Consider the following 17,329-nt stretch of genomic DNA (forward strand, 5'->3'; position numbering starts at 1 on the left):
ATTAATTCATCATTTTAATATCCCCTTTGTAGTAATTTATATTTATTAACTCAAAGCATTTCGATTTTTGTAAATCCTTTAAATATCTATTTTTATGTCTTGGTATGTAACTGTTGTAAATATCAAAAAAACGCTGGTAATTGTTAATCTTGCATATATCAGAATAACTGATATATTTAATTAAGCTATTTAGAAGAAAGTTAGCTATATATGCAAATCTATGATTCATAACAAAAAAAGAAATAAAATCCATTAATTTGTTAAGGTACAAAAAGTAAGAATGCTCACTTGTGGTTTTCATTTTTTTTAAAAACATAACAAAATTTTCATCATTATTTTTATCTTCTTCATTATTATTTTTTTCATCGTCTTCTTTTCCTTGTTTTGAAAAAAGCGATTCACTAATTTTTCTTTGATCGGGATCTTTAAACATTGCGTGGTTTTCTTTTGTAACCCTATTTTCATTATTTACTAACTTATCCGATTTATAAGATTCCAATTCTGACAATTTTGTATAAATGTATTTTTCTAATATATCAGCATTTTCTAAATGATTTTGAATATTAGTAATTTTAGAATCGTCATAATATAAGCTCTTTAATTTATTTTCTTCGATATTTGTATTTATTAAACCGATGTTGGAGTTATCTATAGATATATTAGTTTTTTGATCATTTGCATTTAATAATTTATTGGACATTTCTTCATCTTTATAATAGCTTGTTTCCTTTTTAATAGGTATTGAATTGGGGTGATTTTTAGTTCTCTCCATTATTCTTCTTATACCATATTCATATTCAAATTGTTTTAATATATTTAATATATTAAATGTATAAGAATTTAAATAATTCTCTATGATTGTTTTAAACTTAAACTTTTTATTTAACTTTAAACAAATAAGTAGCGATTCATTAATCTTATTTTCTTTTATTAAATTTTCTAAACAATTTTCATAATATATATTTTGTTTTCTCTCATAAATATTTTCACTAACTTTTTTTTCGCTTACATTTTTAAAAAAAATTAAATCTCCATTAATAGAAGAAGAAACAATTTCATTATTATTATTGTAACTCTGTAGACAAAATATTTTATCATTATGATAATTAATAGTTGATACTTTTTCACTATTTTTTATATTTATAATACTTATATTCCCATTACTGTATCCATTAATCATACAATTGTCATTTAATATTAGCATTTTTGTAATATTAAAATCAAGACTTTGAATATTTTTTAGGCACTGGTATGTGTTAATATCCCATATTCTTATACTTTCATATGTACTACTATACAAAAGATTGCTTGTTTTAGAAAAGCATATATTTTGAACTGATTTTGTATGTCCTTCTAAAGATGATATCAATTTTAGAGTATTCGCCTCGAATAATTTTATTGTCTTATCTTTGCTGCAAGTAGCAATCATCTGCACAAAAAGGGAAGTAAATAATTCAAATATGTATATATATATGCAAATATTATCGTTTAAAATGATATACTCATTCAGGTGTATATATACATGTGCACAGAAAAATAAAAAAACATAACATCAAACAGAAAGATAACTTTTTAAGAATGAGGAGTATTCCCTCATATTTCCTTACCTTCGAATTTTGTGATATTGTTATGTCATTTATCATAGCCTTATGAGGGTATATAGTAAAATTGCTTTTAATAACCTCATTATCATAAATTTGATCGATTTTTCTTTTTTTTTTATTATCTTTTAAATTATCTAAATTAAATGAAAAGTTCCAGAGTTTTAAACTACTATCTTCACAAACACTAACTAGTAATATTTTTGGAAATTTTTTCAAATTAACATCAATAGCATTAATAGTATATAAATTGTCTTTTAATATATATAAGCAATTATTATTTTTTAAATTCCATACAAATATATTTTTATCATTAGATCCACTAAATAAAAGAAGGTTTCTTTCGCTTATTTTAATGCATGATACAACATCTTCATGTCCAATTAGCAATTTTTGTGAAATTAAATTATCCTCAAAATTTAATATTCTTATAATGTTATCTCCTATTAAAATTGCGCATTTATTTTTCATTCTATTCTCTGATTCGAATGTTTCTGTACCATATTTTAAATGTATTGAACCCTCATCTTCATCACTACTTTTACTATGTTCGCCACTAATTATAGGCTTAGGGTTTGAATTAAAAAATATCATTTCAAAAATTCCTTCCAATTTACATGCATATATTTTTATTAATTTAAAGCTTCTTATATCATAAATTAATATCGAACTGTCTTCTCTAAATATATATAACTTGTGTTTTAATAAAGCAAGTTTAATTATATTACTTTCATTAATTAGATATTTATTTTCTTTAAATTTATATATTATATTTCCTTTTAATGGATTATAAAAAATTAAATCCCCACAATTGTTATGGGTAAGTATTAACCATTTTATATTTTCATCTTCTATACTTAGTTTACTTTTTTTATTTTTAAAAATATTCGAAGGTATAATTATAGCATTATTTATATCATTTGCTAGATAAATTTGTTTAATTGGACTTTGTGTAATTACATTACTACTTTTTTTATTCTTTCTCTTTTTATTATTACTAGCATTGATGTTATTCTGCTCATTTTTAAGTCTGTCGAAATTTTCTTCACTTTCCAAATTTAAGGCGCTTAAATTCCATACGTTCATAATTTTATCATTACCTATACTAATAAATCCTATCAATGTTTCTTCTTCTCCCTCATCTTTTTCTGCTTCTTCCTCATTCTCACTCTCATCTTTTTCTGATCCCTCCTCATTCTCATTCTCATCCTTTTCTTCTTCTTCATTATTTGCCTCTCCATCGTTCCCCTCAATGTTTGCTTCTTCATACTCTTTCCCTATATTTTCTTCGTCCATATTTTGTGATTCAATCTTTATTTGATCGTTTCTACTTTTAATTGCCAAAAAAAGAAAATCCACTATTCCACTCATATGGTCTTCACATGATATAATTTTTTCTTTCTTGTCTATATCATAAATAAAAATATTTTTTGTTGTATCTGCGCTAATAATAAAATTTTTGTACATTTTTAAATTAGTAATTCTACTGTTATGGATTTTATAAGATAATGATAATTTATATGTGTTTAAATTATATACGTTAATCAGACCATTAATATATCCCACAATTAATTTTTTATATTTTATATTATTATAGCTAAAACATGATATGTTAATATTATTTGTTTTCCATATTTTTTTTTGCTTTAGATATATCCAGTTGTAACTATAACTATATAATTTTTCATCTTCACCATTTTCATAATCATATAAATAAATATTTTTCTCTGTACTCTCATCATTTACATCCGTTTCATCATTTTCATTCTCATTATTTCCTTTTTTTAAATTATTAGGAACTAAAATATAATGATGAATATTGTTATCATCTGTTGATAAAAAAACATTTTTATCAGAATAATAAAAATGCCCTATAGAATTAAATAAGGATATACAATTTTTGTTTGAATATTTTTTATAATAATCTTCTTTTATGTCGTCAATATCTATGCATGATTCCAAAACGAGAGTTGGATACATAACGTTATATAAACTTTGAGATTTTGCATTTTTTTGATCATTAACTTTGAAACAATAAATATTATTGTTACACAAACTTAAAAATAATTCATATTCCTTTGAATAATATACATTGTTATCACCATCGTAAAAGTCAGAATGCTTCCTATCGATTTCCAAACTAGAAATTACCGACATCGTGGGTAGTTCAAAACATAAGGATGATAAAGAAGGAAATGAGGGGGGAAAGTAATAAAAAATATTAAAAATAAATAAATAGAATAAAAAAAACGTTGTAACATAAAATTATTGTCAATGAAATGCTACATTTATGCTTTTAATGCAAGTATAGAACGATAAATATATTTTTCCATATAAATATGTAGAGACTATTTTTAAAAGGCTATAGACCAAATTTATCAACCAACGCTTAATTATTGTTTGATTTATTCAGCCATTTAAAGAATATGCAAGAAAATAAAAATATTATATGCATTTATTCTCGTAATATTTTTATGTATATCTTTTGTTTTTATTTTTATTTTTCCCTTTTGGCCCCCATAAAATTAATCTGATATTTCGAAAGCTATTAAATTGTATACTAACTGAATATATATAAATATATAATATATTTTTTCAATAGTATAAATAAAAAAAAACGCGGACACAAAACGAAGAAATAATAACCCGAGAATAAAACAAATTGACAAAAATATATAAATTATCCCTATGCTAAAATTTTTAATGCTCCCAATATATAGTATACTCAACAAATTTATTTTAAAAAAATTCACGTCGATGGAAATTTTTTTTTGTTGTATTAAAAATAATTTAGAATGGAATTTTCTCTTTATATATATGCATACAAATGAATTATTTTTTAAAATAATAACATTTGAGGTAAAAAAAATTAAAATTTGATTCAATCTTTTAATATATATTTACTTTTTTTTCGAATTGTGGAATCTGTTTAATAATTATAACATAATTATAGACCTATATTATTTATTTCCTCACTATTTATAAGAAAGACTAATTAAAATATAGTTGTTTCTTACAAGCAATATTTTTTTATATTTTTTTAAGTCAACAATTTTATCTTTATGCATATAAGGGTAAGCATTTGCATTTTCAATATATTTATCATTCTTTACATTATTATTAAAAAGGGTTTCAAAACTGAGGATTAAATTTAAAAGTGGACAATCCAAAAAACATATTGAAACAATGCATAAATAAATATTTAAATGAATAGTATATTGAAAAATAAAATAAATATGTTCATACATTACAGTTGTTTATACATAATATTTGTGCAGCCGCATTGCGCATATGCATAGGCTATAAAAGGGCCTTTAACCATTCAATAAAATTTAAATATGATGCATTTATATTATTTAAAATGTGTATGCATAAATAAGTAATGATTATATGATAAATAAGAATGATATTTTTACATATGCTTTTCATAACATAGTTTATTTTTAAATCGCTATCGATTTATTATATGAGTTAATATAAACAAATATTTTTGTATGCATTTGAAATATGAACATAATATATATCACAATTATGAGTAATAAATATAGAAAATATTTATACCCATAAAGATTATGCACATTGTGTGGCACATGGCATATTATGCCAATCATCTTAATTTATAAATTTAGCGAATCGCCCCATGCTTTGAGATTATTATAATTTTAAATATTTTATTATAAACAAAAAATGAAGCTATACTAGCAAAGCGATAACATTTAATACAAATAGTGCATTTTATACATACGTGGATAATATTATATATATTTACATGGCGATTCATAATGTGTAAAATGAATTAAGTTTACACAATATGATAATGTGACATTAATTTCACAGCTTTCATCCTATCATTAAAGAAAAATAGTGTTCATGCTATTTTATTTTTTTCAATAATAATAATGTGCTAAATAAAAATTTCCTTTTAGCCATAATATTAAAGGTTTTATTGTTTTGTAAAAAAATTATAGGCTCCACAGAGATACATATATTTTATTCACCCCTCTTTAAATAATAAAATGCACTAATTATTTTTATGTTATTCTTTTATTTTATACTCATAGGTTTTTAATAAAATAATACTTTAATTAAAATATTTACTTGCATGTATTATTTATTACTATTTTAACTTTATTAAAATATTTACATAAAATCATACAATTAATACATATAATAATATGCTATGTATACCATAACGTGAAATAAAAAGTATATATTATTACCTTAAAAGCACAAAAATAATTGTAAAATAATACATATAATTCAAATATTTGTATACCAATTAAGCGCGAAAATGCTTTGTTATACTAAAAAAGCGAATATATTATCACTATTAAATATTATTATTAAATTTCATTCTTTTATTTTTTGCTCAAACAAATATTATATTTCAATAAATTAAAATAATGATTTTTGTAATGCATTTTAATATAACAATTGTGGAAATATATTGATTGGAAATTACGTATATATACATATGCATTATCATTGGTTCATTTACTGTAGCATCTGCATATAAAAAATGTTTCATATGGAATAAAATATGAGTACATAATTATATATATATAAATTGTGGGGGGAATCTATGTATGATATATTATAATTAAAAGAAAATTCAGAATAATTTTTTTACCATTTTGATAACATTATAAAACTGTTTAGACAATTCAAAAAACAGCGAACTTATATTTGAAGAAATAAATAAAAAAGGGGTAAATATCATCGTAAAAATTATATACAGTTGATGATAAAAGTTATATACTTATAATATAAAGTCATTTTTCGCTTTATGCATATATAACAAAAAACAATTACCCATTCCTAATTTAACAATATTGTGAATAGAACTAATTAAATATATAAAATATGCATTAATAAATTTACACGCTCGAATTATACATATATATATTTATATATTGTAATATTATATATATTTGTTTAAGTATTATTACCTTAAAACAATATATTTAACAAATATATAATACATAATATATTATTGTTATTTTGTTTTAGAATATTTACAATGTAAATTTTTGGTGCAATTTTTTTTGATAGATTTTATTTTTGTCCATTTTAAATGGCATAATGTTTGAAGTGTTTATGTTAATTATTTTTTTTGTATGGGAAATTATTTGTTCAATTTAGCGGATTTTTTCAAATTTTAGTTTCGATTGACAATCAAAATTTACATAATTTATTAATAGTGAGATTTATATTTTATTGATTTATGTAAATATATATATATTATGTACAGAAGTATTGTTTATGGAAAATATAATAACTATTATGTGTATTGACTCTACGTATGCACACACATATATATATATACACGTTTATAACATGCATATACAACTATCGAACTATAAAATACTACATTTTATTGTTATCACTATTGTATTTATTACTGTTGAATAAAGACATATCTCTTTAGCAACAATAACTGGATGCAATTGCCTTTAAATATTTCTTATTCCACGTCGCTATATAATATTTATACATTGTAAATAAATGAGTAAAAATAATATCTTTTAATTAACATTTAAATAATTATGTTCATTTAATGCTTCCTCATTTATACATAAACACCAGTGTGTATATGCATATGTATATTGGAAAACATCGTACAAACCTAATTTAACACTTTTTATTTAGATGATATAATATCATTCAAATTTGTATTTGTATTAATTTTTTTTCGTAATATCATTTCAAGTTAATAAATTCATATTATCTTATGTCTTCATCTGTGTATATACAAATTATAATGCTTATATATTTATGCATTCATTTCTGTGTATTATTAGCTTTTTATGAAGTTATATAAGTTATCTAGGTGTCTTTAAAAAAATAAGTCAGCATATGCATATATATATGTATATGTAGAAAGAAAAAAAATACAATGAGCAGCATAGATGAATTAAATAATGAAGAAAACAAAATATGCCACCATAATTTGAGAAAAAATAGAAAGCCAAGAAATTATGATTTTGAATATTATGAAGATGCAATAAACAACCCAAGGAGGCGAAGGAGAGGAAAGAAACGAGGGAGGAAACCTCACAGTGTTTTAGCTACAAAATTGAATTCAATGAAGTTAGAAGATGATAAAACCCAATATATTAGAAGAAGACAAAAAGAAAGTATTACATTTGAGCAAAATGATTTAGAACAAAATAGAAGCAATGAATATTTAATTAATAATAATTTTTTCATATCAGAAAAAACAATTAATGATCAACCTCCGAAAAGAAGAGGTAGAAAAAGAAAGAATTTTAATTTATTAAATACAAATATACCTTTAAGGAATAATAACATAAAAATTGATAGAATATGTGAATATTTATCTTATAATACCAATACTACCTGGAAATATATGGGTTCAACTGTAAAATTTCGATTAATAAATGATCAACAAGAAAAATATATTTTTTTAAAGAATATGAAAAAACACATTATATTTGAAATTATTAAAATAGCAATGTTTGCATTGCTAAAAATTAATATAAATGATAATAATATTTATTCACTAAATGATATAGCTAATAAAAAGAATGATAATAATCAAATCTTTCAAAATGAAAATGTTATTATTAATTCGATTGGAGAAAATGGTAATAAAATAACTCAAAATTTAAATTGCAATAATTATATGCCTAAAAGTAAAAATATTAATGAAGATTGTAATGATAATAAAAATAATATAAATAGTGAACTTCCTGAAACTTCTGGGTCTGATAATTCCCAAATCTACATCAATAATGTTTCGAATAACCATAGAAAAAATAGTATTGATAACAATGAAAATAGCATAGAGAATAGTGATGTTGAGAAAAATGTGGTGGCTTTTGGGCATATAAATTATAATAATTCTAAACAAGAAATAATTAAAAGATTGGAAGACAAAAATGATATATTAAATCAAGGTGTAACTGTATCGGAAATACTTGATTTTGTAAAAGAAAAATATGAAAAGTATTATGAAAATGTTAAGCAATATATTGTAACCACCTTGAATATTTATTGTGCTTTAAATATGTTTAAATTAATTAGAAGAGGTCGATACACGATTTGTAAATATATTAATTTTAATATATTTAAAATCAAATATTTCAAAAAATATTATAAATTCTTTTACACATTAAAGGGTGAAGAAGAAGTATTAATGAACATCAAAAATTATTTAAAATCATTTTATTACGATAAAACGAAAAATGAACTTATTGGAAATTCAAACAATTCCAGATCAAGGGCAAATTCTTATAATAAAAATTCAAATGATATTAATTGGGATGGCCAAATAATTATTAAAAGAACTCGAAAAAGACGATCTAAAAATCTATCAGTGCCTAATAATGAAATTCCATTAAAAAAGGAATGTATTGAACAAAGTACTACTTTAATTGATTCAAAGGATTCGGTTCAAAATATTAAAGAAGAAGCAGCTTCAGGTGATAACACCCATTTAGCAGGTTCTATCGGCACAAAAAAGGAAATTCAAATTAATGAAAACACAAGTAACGCTAATCCTATTATCAACGAAGACCCTACGGGTCCCGTTAAAAATACAAATATAGTTGAAACGGGTTCTGAAAAGCAACTACAAGTAGTTAATGAAAATGCTATAACCAAAGAAGCCTGTGGAGAAAACGAAGAAAAAGAAGTAAAGGCCCCTAAAAGAACCAGAGCACCCAGAAACTCTAGAAACAGTGGTGCTAATAAAATAAAACATGTTAATATTAATTTAAAAAATGTGAATATAAAATGTTTTAGGGTAGCATACGGAATAAAACATTTTTTTTGTTCTTATGATACAGTAGAAAAATGTTATGATGACTTTGAAATAATAAATATTTCAAAAAAATATGGCACTTTAAGAAATAGTATAGTAAATATGAATTTAAGATACAATTTTTTATACAATTCCAAAAGATTATTAAATAATTATATTACCAATAATACTAATGCTAATAATAATTATAATAGTACGCCAAGCATGGTACTAAGTAATAATAATAATAACAATATGAATTTAAATAGAGATAATCAAAAATTAAAACATTCACAATATGGAAAAAAAAAAAATAATAATAATGAAAATGATTCAACTAAACATGAAAAATATAATTATCTTAATTTTAATATAAGTTATAAAACATTACGAAAAAAATTAATTTGTCTGAGACATGTAAATACAAGCAAAAGGGAAGAAAGAGCACATCGACCAAGGAATGAATTAAAACACACAAAAGAAAAATTGTTAACTATAAACAATGACAATTTAGTGCAAACATGTTCAATAAATTCTAATTTTTCTAATATTGTTAGTGTCGACGGATTATCATCCATGAACTTTGAAAGCTTATGTTCACAAAAAAGCCAATGAAAAAGGAATATATATACATTACATTTTATATTTTTTAACAAAATTTAAAATGAAATCCAATACGATTGGAAACTCCTTTTCGATTTTTTTTAAATGATATTATATAGGTTGGAGTTACATAATGTCCACATATAAATGTATTATACATATATTAAGTTTTGTGTCTGTATTTATCGTTTTATTTTTAAAGAAAATACAGATTGTCTCTAGTTAAATTATATTTTTAATGTATTTCTTTATCCAACGAAATTTATAGATCATTTGATGATTTAAGGCGGTATTTTATTTTTTAAAATAATTTTTTTTTATGCATATTTAACTTGCATTTCGATTGTGTTAAACTTTTTTTTTGTTATTAATATTTTTTGAATAAAAAAATTCTACTTGTCATTAATTTATGATTTTCTATTTAGAAACATTGCTAAATATATTTAGTATGATAACTTATTTGATTTAATATTATATAGTTAACGCTATCATTTATGTGTGATCATTTTATAAATATATTTTTTTATGTGGGCAGTCGGATAATTTTTGTTTTTATGACTCCCAATCTGTAGAAAGGCGATAAGCTGCGTTACAATTTTTTACATATATATGTTTTGGCGTGTATGTACTCATATTAATCGTGGTAATCATTATTGTAAATAACTAATAGGGTCATAGAGACAAATGCCTTAGCCTTAAAATTGTAAAAGTTTTTTAAAATATTTATATAGGTTTAAAAATTCCAAAAAAAAATGACGAAGTGAAAAACGATTTATAAGTACATAAACATCATGATGCCCGTTTATTTATTATTAGCAATTTTATTTAGAATTTTGGTATTTAATAAAAATATACAGAATATATGTTAAAATGCCAACAATAATGAAATGAATATAATGGAATAAGTAGGATATGACCATGTAAAATGTAATTTTAGAATGTGTTTGATAAGTATATTTTAACGTCTTATCAATTGGAATTTTAAAATCTGTTATTAAATAATTAGTCTTCGTATCTTGAGGATTTATCAATGTTTTAATATAATTCAATAGTTTTACTATATCATCTTTATATAGAAAAAATTTATTGTACTTATTAAGATTTTGATCAACAATGTTAAATTCTTCATTATTTTTGATATTATTTGTATATGTTGTTGTATCATGCTCTATTTCATTTTCAGTTTCACTTGACAGCATGTTAGGTTTTATATATGTATAAAGAGCTTCGAATAATGCCTTAACATGCTTTCTGACATTATTTGTTTTTAATTTGCTCTCTAATAATGGGTTTTTTTCAAGAAAAGTATAATTATTATTTTTTGAACTTAAAGTAAAACTATTAAGATTTTTCAATACAAAATATTCATGAATATTTGGCAAATGCTTATTATTAATTTTAATTTTGCTTGTTTTAACTTTTAATTTTGTTTTAAAATTACTTTGAATTTTTTTTTTTAAAATATCGTAAAATCGTGATATACCATTTTGTTTTTGTGCTTGTTCGACTTGGTGAAGAAAAACATTTGATTCGTTGAAATCATCTAAACAAATAACGAATTCAATATTTTCTTTAAACACTTGGTTTAAAGAATCTATAAAATTCTCTATACCATAATAATAATTACTAAAAAAAAACAAAATATTATAATTTATGTCTTCTTTTTTGTATACTTGGGTAAATAAAGATATTAATTCATTCATTAATATAATCCCTGAATTTTTTGAACTAGTGTGTGATGCAAAATCAGTGATAATGTTAAAGACATTATAATCTAGGGTTATTACAATTGTCTTTTTTTTTGCAAGTAGAAATAGTTCATCGCTTTGTTTTTGATTAAATATTGTATTTATATTTATAATATCATTACTTAAAAAATAATATAAACTTTTTGCATTAAGTTTTTTAATATTCATAGCATTTGAAATAGGGGCAACATTAATATTTCTTGTTAAATCAAATATTGAAAATTTACTTTTATAGTTTTTATAAATATTTTCTACTTCTTTATTATTTACAACAAAATAAATAGCTTGATTTAATTTTAAATTTAATAATAATTTTTGAGCAAATAAAATTCTTTTCTCTAATACGTCATTTGTAACATTCTCAAACTTCTTAGGGTCTATATTATTTATCTTAAAATATTCATCTCTATCAATATATAAGTTTTCAGGTAATATTATAACTAACCCGCCATTCACATTTTTTGTTAAAAAATGTAATAAAAAATATATATTATGACCATGTATTATTTCATATAAATTTATAAAACCTGAATACTTAATCATATATATATTATTCACATGCTTATTAATATGTTGAATTTTTCCTTTTATTATACTTTCAGCTTTTGTTTCGTCTTCTAGTTTTGCTATATTATCAATAGCCATTTCGTTACCTTCAATTTTTACATTCTCATATAATGATAGCAAATTTATTAAATTGTTTTTAACCAAATTATTGGCAGATCCAATGTTTTCGTTGTTATTCGAAAGGTGTATTAAAGGGTAACCTTTCGTTTCGTATGTTCCATTAACGAATAATTCATGATTTAAAACAAAAAACAGCAAAAACACTATTTTTTGTAAATAAACAAATTTGCTAGCTTTTATCTTCATTTTTTCTTTTTAACTTTTTTTATTCCTTTAATATATTTATATTTTACTACAACCCCACTAGTTCACACAATCGCATATGTATACACACAATATATTTAACATATATATATTATTCCTTTCTTGCTTTATTTCTTATTTATTCATTTATTTTTCATGGATACATATTGTATATACAGATTAGAGCATCCATACCGTATATATACCTCTATACTTTATTAATATAAATATTATTCACTAAAAACATATAATCGATTTAAAACTTCATAAGTTAAAACTTCCTCAAGGAAAGTATCTCAAGAAAAAAAATAAATAAAATAAATAATGTGTATTAAGTGCATATATTTGTCAACGAAAAAAAAATCAATATAATTTTGTTTTTATAAAAAATATATTCATCTCGCATAAAATGAAATAATTGTATCTCTGAAAAAATCTTTATATAATATCTTATACTAATTTTTAACTAATACCAAGTTTCTTTATCTCCCCCACAAAACCTATATACAATTTTAATGTGTTTGGAAAATTAAAAAAAAATATAATAAATATTAATAACGCACGATCGTTTAGGCTCATTCATAAAAATATGTGAAATGCCAATTAGCAATGACATAATAAACTATTAAAAAAATATATAATATGCTATATATATATATATATATATTATAAAACGTATATATAATTTTGGGGAAAGACATTAATTGAGAATTTTTACACATATCATCACATTCGATATAGTATTATACATTACTTACGTTTATATTTTCCATTTTATAGGAAAATTATGTTTTAATAAATAAAAACTCTGAGCATAATGCGCAAAAAAAAATTGTATGTTTATTTAAGAAAGAAACAAAAATTACGTAAACTGATATGTGCTTATATTTATTTACCACATATTTTTATTTTATACGAATATGATAAAAAAGGTAATTGAATATACTTTAAAATCTCACAAATCACTTTTTGGAGTTACATAGTTTAATTACTACTAAAATTAAAAAATATATTTATGTATATTACGGGGTTGTGAATTAGGTATCCTGATATAATTATCCTACATACAAAGCCGAAATAATTGTCTCTATTTTAATTTTATTTGTTTTTAAAAGGGGTTTGCTTCCAATTTACCATACGCAGTTGTAATAGTTTGATGCACATCCCTTTTCGCTAAATGTAGTCGTTCTCCCTAAAATGGTAAAACAACAAAATAGTAAAATAATCAAATAAAACGTCGATTTCTTATTATACATACACATAAAAATATTAGAGGGAATTAAATGTAATTACTGGCTATATTCCCATAGGAGTAAATGTATCTTATATTTAATATATCCTTTACGTCAATTCTCTTTAAAAATTCATTTGAGATGTAAAATTCCACATCACTGTAATTTTCACCATCTTGATAGGATAGAAATATTAATATAAAAAGAAAGTAAAAAAAAATGTATAGTTGTGTGACTATTTTACAGAATATTACTTTTATTGTTTTTCTGTGTTTTGAATATGTGCAATACCTTTATAATTTCTATATTGAAGAGTGTTATTTTTAGTTTTATCTACAGCCTCTACTTTTATACAGTTTTCTATTTTATTATCTTGGGAATATTTTTTTCTAATATCGGTGTTTTTTTGCTTCAAATAAAAATAATGAATTACATCAGGCTTAGGAAATAGTTCTTTCGTCTTTTTTATCTTTTTTTCTTCTATAAATGTAAATTCTTTATTTTCTCTTAATTTCTTTAATAATCCAATATATTTTTTATATACCATTTCATATTTATTTTTTAATAAATTATTTTCATTATTTAAATTTTTTAAACGTTTTTTTAACCCTTCAAAATTTTTGTCTCGATTATTATCCACTTCAATGTATTGATTTGTATTATATAATTGCACTAATGATTTTCTTTTTCTGGATATTTTTACATTGGGCTCGTATTTAGATGGAGAAAGATAATCAACCCTCGATTTTATGATACTACTAATAGGCTCCTCCTTTTTTATTTTTAAAAAACATAAAAATATATATATGATATATGAGTATATAAAATATAACACCGATTTATGGACACACACAAAATCTATATTAATGTATATAAAAGCTCACAAGGATAAAGTTTTTGTATTTAAAAATTATACCTTCTCCAGATGTAAATATGGGATCTCTACTTTTTTCATTTCCATTGCAAAATGCTTGAGATATGAAACTTTCTTTTTTAATGAATCTATTTTTTTTTTTTTTTTTTTTAATCCTTTAAATAATTCAAAGTTCGTTTTTGATAAAAAGTAACATTTTTCGTTACTTTCTAGTAATTTATTTTTTATCCTCAAATAGTTGTCTAAAATTGTATCACTTCGGTATCTATATAGTGTTAATAAAATAAAGACAAACATCACAATAATAACTACAACAATAGAAGGAACGAATAAATATATATGCATTAACTCGCATGCGCTATACACCTTTCATAATTTTCATTTTCTACCTATCAATTATATCCTTTTTTATTTTTAACTGAATTGTATTTTTTTTTTCATTTTGAACTTTCTATGGCATAAAAAAAGGGGACAGAATATTTTATTATTAATATTATGTATTTATCTTAAATATAATAAACATAACACATCATGCTTATAAAACATATTATACATGTGTTTTTGCATTTTATATATTTGTAATATTAAAATAACTGGAATATATATGTGAAATATTTGTAAAGTTAAATAAGATTTGCAAACCTTGTCTTTTAGTTCTATTGGTAGGGGTATCTCATTTTTTTCTACAACAGAAGCATTGCTTGTTTTTATCTAATGAAAGAATATGAAAAAATATATAATTATTACTTATATTGATGTAAAATTTTGGAGACATCCTACAAAATAAAAATATAATTAATAAAATTTATCATATTTATGGAAAATTTCCTACTTTATGTTTCTTGGTATTATTTTTTTTATTTTTTTCTTGAATCTTCTCTTGCAAAAGTAGTTGTTCATCCTTTATTTTATCATTTAACGAGTTCACAATATTCAATTCTTTTTTCAAATTTTTAATTTCTCTTTCCAATATATTTTTCTGTTTTTCATTGTTTTCTTCCTCTTTTATTAATTTCTGGAAAAAAAAATCGAATATTATAGTATGAAAAATAGAGATAAATAATTTATATATATTTTTTCTTTCCATTGCTCAAACCTTTGATTTATTCATATCGAATTCATACCCTTCGATAATTTTATTCATTTCAATTTTTTCTCCTTTCATTGTGGTTATTATTTTATTTAGATCTCTAATTTCTTGAATCTTACAAAATAAAGTATTCAAAAAAAAATAAAATAAATAAGTAGCTACATATATATACTATTGTTTACTATATTTATGGAAATTAATCAAGGATTCAAGATTTATCTATCATATACAGTGGTCTATTTGTTACTTGATCATCGTTATGTTCAACAGCATCTTCGAGTTTGCGGCTTAAATTAACATTGGATCGATTCAGCTTATTTATCTGTATCAAAAAAAACAGAAATAACTAAATGAATGCTCTGCCTTATTTTTACACACACAAATATATATATATAATGGGGTCATGTGCCGTATGAAAACTGAAACTTACCTTGTTTTTATATATGTTTATTATACCATTTATATTGGTATTCAACTTATGTATAATATTTTCTAACATTTGATGTGTGCGTTTTTGATCGATCTCGCTATCTAAAAAATAAGCATAAGATAAAATATATTTTAGTCAAACATATATATATTTTTTGGGATTCTTATATTGTATCATTTTTTTTATTATTTTACATATATATATATATATATATATATATATATATATATATTTATTTATTTATTTATTGTGTCTACCTTGGCCAATTTCAAAGGAACTATGATTATACTTTCTCAAGTGAACAATATGTTCTGAATTTTCTAAAGAATCTTCATTTAATATTTTATCTGTATAGTTTATTATTTCTTTTTTGTGTTTAATCATTTTCAGAATTTTTTTTTTGTTTTCATTAGAATTATTTAATGCTATCAATTCCGAATCACTTAAATTAACTTTTAGCACATTTAATGTTTTTTTTTTAGACATAAAATTATATGTATGACATTTAAAAATGGGAAACATACAATCATAAGATGAATAAATTGAAAAAATTTTATCACAATTACTATTATCTCTTAAAAAATAATTATTCTTCATATCTATTATTTTTTTTTTTCTAATACTATTAAAATTTGAATCATAACTGGGTTTGTTATGTAGATCGTTATTGTATTTTATATTTATAGATGTGTTTTCATTTTCTATATATTCCTTATAACTTTTTGATTTTTTTATAGAATTATTTCCTATTTCAGATGTTTCCCTATCAATGATATCTGTATCGACATTATTATTATCATCTTTATAACTGTTTATACTTTTTTTATAGGATAATTTATTTTTTTCATTTGAGTGTGATTTATTAGAGAAAAACAAAGTTTTTGATATTTTTATTTCATTAATTATTTTATTAGTCTTTGAAACTAAAGAATTTTGTTCACAACTGATTGGAAATAGTGATTTATTATATTCTAAGCTATTAAATGTTTTTGATATTTCATTTGAGGCAAAGGACTTCGATTTTTTGCAACCATCAGTTTCCCCTTCATTATATTCACATAATTTGTCTAACAAATTTATAATTTTTATTAATTTTTCTGTGTTCTCTTTGTTCAT

At 22.0% G+C, this 17,329-nt stretch overlaps 4 protein-coding genes across 4 annotated transcripts; 1 reads left to right on the forward strand and 3 right to left on the reverse strand.

Annotated features, from left to right (window-relative positions):
• Position 1: 1 nt before the first annotated feature.
• Positions 2 to 3,758, reverse strand: PBANKA_1211500 (U3 small nucleolar RNA-associated protein 13, putative; the record flags this gene model as incomplete). The annotated part of the gene is made up of 2 exons (XM_034566169.1): positions 2 to 1,429; positions 1,608 to 3,758. The coding sequence occupies 2 exons, from the start codon at positions 3,756 to 3,758 to the stop codon at positions 2 to 4; spliced, it is 3,579 nt and encodes a 1,192-aa protein (XP_034422793.1).
• A 3,739-nt stretch (positions 3,759 to 7,497) lies between these two features.
• Positions 7,498 to 9,981, forward strand: PBANKA_1211600 (conserved Plasmodium protein, unknown function; the record flags this gene model as incomplete). The annotated part of the gene is made up of 1 exon (XM_034566170.1): positions 7,498 to 9,981. One exon carries the CDS (start codon positions 7,498 to 7,500, stop codon positions 9,979 to 9,981), a length of 2,484 nt encoding a protein of 827 aa, XP_034422794.1.
• Positions 9,982 to 10,790: 809 nt separating this feature from the next.
• On the reverse strand, positions 10,791 to 12,590 carry PBANKA_1211700 (conserved Plasmodium protein, unknown function; the record flags this gene model as incomplete). The annotated part of the gene is made up of 1 exon (XM_034566171.1): positions 10,791 to 12,590. One exon carries the CDS (start codon positions 12,588 to 12,590, stop codon positions 10,791 to 10,793), a length of 1,800 nt encoding a protein of 599 aa, XP_034422795.1.
• Positions 12,591 to 13,717: 1,127 nt separating this feature from the next.
• PBANKA_1211800 (conserved Plasmodium protein, unknown function) lies at positions 13,718 to 17,329 on the reverse strand (the record flags this gene model as incomplete). The annotated part of the gene is made up of 11 exons (XM_034566172.1): positions 13,718 to 13,779; positions 13,881 to 13,994; positions 14,111 to 14,591; positions 14,736 to 14,958; positions 15,083 to 15,144; positions 15,336 to 15,404; positions 15,526 to 15,708; positions 15,790 to 15,897; positions 16,031 to 16,105; positions 16,214 to 16,314; positions 16,471 to 17,329. 11 exons carry the CDS (start codon positions 17,327 to 17,329, stop codon positions 13,718 to 13,720), a joined length of 2,337 nt encoding a protein of 778 aa, XP_034422796.1.

The sequence above is a fragment of the Plasmodium berghei genome (assembly GCF_900002375.2).
Source record: "Plasmodium berghei ANKA genome assembly, chromosome: 12".
Taxonomy (NCBI): domain Eukaryota; phylum Apicomplexa; class Aconoidasida; order Haemosporida; family Plasmodiidae; genus Plasmodium; species Plasmodium berghei.